The 3,651-nt window shown below is 35.8% G+C and overlaps 1 protein-coding gene across 1 annotated transcript; it reads left to right on the forward strand.

Annotated features, from left to right (window-relative positions):
• The first annotated feature begins 1,198 nt into the window (after window positions 1-1,198).
• On the forward strand, window positions 1,199-1,739 carry LOC105718394 (small ribosomal subunit protein eS24-like). Its single transcript, XM_064372836.1, has one exon. It carries the CDS (start codon window positions 1,236-1,238, stop codon window positions 1,629-1,631), a length of 396 nt encoding a protein of 131 aa, XP_064228906.1. The 5' UTR covers window positions 1,199-1,235; the 3' UTR covers window positions 1,632-1,739.
• Window positions 1,740-3,651: the final 1,912 nt, after the last annotated feature.

Raw genomic sequence — 3,651 nt, forward strand, 5'->3', positions numbered from 1 at the left:
AGTTTATCATTGGTCCATATATGAATGCATTTTTTATCTTACATTGCTAATGTATTTAACACATCTTTTCTGAATTACTGCTAGAACATGATTCCAGGATGTAAAGCCAGTACTAAGAGCAAATTCTAGTGTGTAAATCCAAGAAAGCTGAGTTCAATTTAAAATCTGGCATAAAAGGAATCCATATTTTAAATTATAAACATTCTAACATTTAAAAATATATACCAAAAAGCAAAACATTAAATTTATAAAATTACTTGATTTTAAAGAAAACCTACAACATATAAGATTGGAATTTGTATTTTTACCCAAAATCTATGAAACAATCGCAGCAAACTATCCTGCATTTGGTCTTCTCTTTCTAACATATCAACATCATGTACCAAAAAGTAATTGATATAGTAAAAATTTATTTAACAAGCAATTATTAGTGAGTAAAGAATATTGGCTGAGTGCAGTGGCTCAAGTTTGTAATCCTAGCACTTTGGGAGGCCAAGGTAGGAAGATCACCTGAGCCCAGGAGTTCCAGACCAATCTGTGCAACATAAGGAGACCCTGTTTTGCTAAGTATTGAGGAAGAAGACCAATGACATAAGTTCTATGTTAACAGAGGCTGTCAGTCTAATAATAGAGAAGATTAGACATGAGGCTAAATATGAAGTAAAAGGTGGTAAGTGTACAGATACAGTATTTCTGAAGATTAAGGGAAGGTGGGATTTTTTTTTCTTACATAGGGGGAGGAGAGAAAGGGAAGATTAAAGATTTTGATGGAGCAGTTATCTTTTGTGTTCACCCAACAAGAATCAAACAATAGAGTAGGAAAGGGCATCATATCTCATTGCCTAATGTACTGCTCACCTACCCGTCAATCACAGCAAACCTTACTCCTTTCCCTTGCAGGCCAAGCATTTTGTATTTTCCCCAACCTGTCATGCTTTGCCATGCCTCTGTGCTATACCACAGGCTTATTTATTTTCCTGGAATATCCTTTGTCCTTACTGTTTCTTGTCAACTCCCACCCTTCCTTCAAGACTATCTAGAGACTCAATCTGCCTCTCCTTCTCCAGTCTCCCAAAGTTTAGTCACTGCTTCCTCTGTACCTTTATACATTTTGTGCTTTCTCTATTACACTAGTCATTACTCTGTTTTGCCATCAATTTTTCAAGTCTATTGGGATTTTCAAGAAACATGACATATGCTTTTCCTCCCCGGCTGTCTAAAGATAGACCGCCATCATGAACGACACAGTAACTATCCGCACTAGAAAGTTCATGACCAACCGACTACTTCAGAGGAAACAAATGGTCATTGATGTCCTTCACCCTGGGAAGGCAACAGTGCCTAAGACAGAAATTCGGGAAAAACTAGCCAAAATGTACAAGACCACACCTGATGTCATCTTTGTATTTGGATTCAGAACTCATTTTGGTGGTGGCAAGACAACTGGCTTTGGCATGATTGATGATTCCCTGGATTATGCAAAGAAAAATGAACCCAAACATATACTTGCAACACATAGCCTGTATGAGAAGAAAAAGACTTCAAGAAAGCAACGAAAGGAACGCAAGAACAGAATGAAGAAAGTCAGGGGGACTGCAAAGGCCAATGTTGGTGCTGGCAAAAAGAAGTGAGCTGGAGATCGGATCACAGCCGAAGGAGTAAAGGTGCTGCAATGATGTTATCTATAGCCACTGTGGACTTTTCACGAGAAGCTTAATAAACTAAAAACTTTCATGTGGAAAAAAAAAAAAAAAAGAAACATGACATATTTGTATAACAATTGCCTATCACAATGCCTGGTACTGGGGAAAATAATACATGTAAGTTAAATGAATGAATGAATGAGAGAATAAATAAGGTGTGTTCTTTCATTGTGGTTTAACATTTAAAAAATTTTCATGAAGGAATAATTACATATATTTATAAGGTACAACCTGTTTTGATGTGTGTTTTAAGTTGCATTTCCTTGATGACTAATGATATTGAACATCTTTATATGTGCTTATTTATATATCTGGTTTTTGGTTAAGTGTCTGTTAAAATTTTGCCAATTAAAAAATTTTTGTTTAATTGAGTTGAATGGATTGTTTGTGTTTTTCTGGTTTCTTGGGATTTTGATTTGTGGTAGTTGATTATATGGCACCCATGTTTATTAACTTTCTTACTTCCCAGAGATGGAAGATTGTTAAATATGGCCCAAAATTTCTTACACCCTAGAAAGTGATAATGCTGCTCATCCAATCAAGAGAGAGGTAGAATCTGTTTCTTCATCTCTTTGAATTTGAGGTGGCCTTGTGATTTGCTTTGGCCAATAGAATGTGTAACTTCCAAGCCAAGGCATCAAGAGGTCTCACCTCTACTGATTTCATCATTTTAAATCTAGCTGTCATATTAAGTCAGACCTATGAAGCAGCCCAGTTCCACTTCCTGGAAGATGGAGAGGTTCAGCCATCCTAGCTGAGATGTCAGAAGACCCTCCCAGTCAACCCACAGAATTGTGAGAAATAATAAATGGTGGTTGTTTGAAGGCACTTTTAGGTGATTTGTTTAGGTGAGTTTTTAGGTGACCTGTCACAAAGAAATAGATCACTGATGCACTGGGATTGAAATACACTGAACAGTGTATTTCATTGGATTAGGGTTAGGCAAAACTAACATTAAAGCATTTGATACTTTCAAAAAACAGAGACTGAGTGGAAACACAACCCTATCTTATGACCAGTGTTGTTTGCACTACTTACAACACAAAATATAACTAGAGAGAAAAATAATACAATTTTGTGATTTCAGGTAGTATGAAGTTAATTCTTAGGATCCATAACCTCATCATAAAGTAGCATTTAGGGAATCTTCTATACATGGAAAAAGTGGAGAAATTAACAGTTTGCACCATATATAGTAGTACAAAGAAGGTAGTATTCTTTGAAACAGTCACATATGTTTTCAAATCACAAAAAGTGTTCATATGCCAAATAAATAAAAATGTTAAAGCCTGGAACGTTCTGACAAATGTTAATCTTTCTTTGCACAATCTAGAAAATTTATTGAGTAAATTTGTAGACAATGCAAATGAATATGCTATCCTTGGGAGAAAAAAGTTTTGGGAGTGTTAGGTACACAGTAGAACCTCAAACATTTGTGCACTGCAAAGCTGTTCCTTTACTTTGTTGCCTTTATCTGCTAAGCTCTACCACATTTTAAAATTCTACAGTAAGAAAATGAGTTACTAAAAACATTTGTTTATGGGCAAATATGCAGAACTCCACAACTACCATACATTTAATACCTTTATCCAGGAAGATGGCCCCCTGTGAATTAGTAGCTAGATAATAGAGGTACTCCAGATAACATCTGCAGAAATTCATTTAGCTCCAAATTGTATTTCCACTCACTAGACAATTAAAGCATAGTGCATGCAGGGAGGGGGGAGGAAATTATCTATCGAGAATATCTCAAGGCAGTTGGCAAATATCCAGGTTTTAGATGAACCTAGTTACTGTTCTGTTCTAAGCATTGCAAAAGTAATTTTCTTTCTGAAATTGAAAATTAATGTAATGTTCCTGAAGGGAAACATTTAATAATAATCAAGTCAAGGCAGAAGGCACTTGATTCCCTTCCATGACCTTCGTCCTAATACATTAGTAACCCTGC

The sequence above is a fragment of the Aotus nancymaae genome, unplaced genomic scaffold, assembly GCF_030222135.1.
Source record: "Aotus nancymaae isolate 86718 unplaced genomic scaffold, 86718_ANA_hifiasm-v0.15.2.pri h1tg000008l, whole genome shotgun sequence".
Taxonomy (NCBI): Eukaryota; Metazoa; Chordata; class Mammalia; order Primates; family Aotidae; genus Aotus; species Aotus nancymaae.

Excerpts from the sequence above, each read along its gene's own strand:
- LOC105718394 (XM_064372836.1), top strand. The coding sequence starts at position 1,236 with ATGAACGACACAGTAACTATCCGCACTAGAAAGTTCATGACCAACCGA.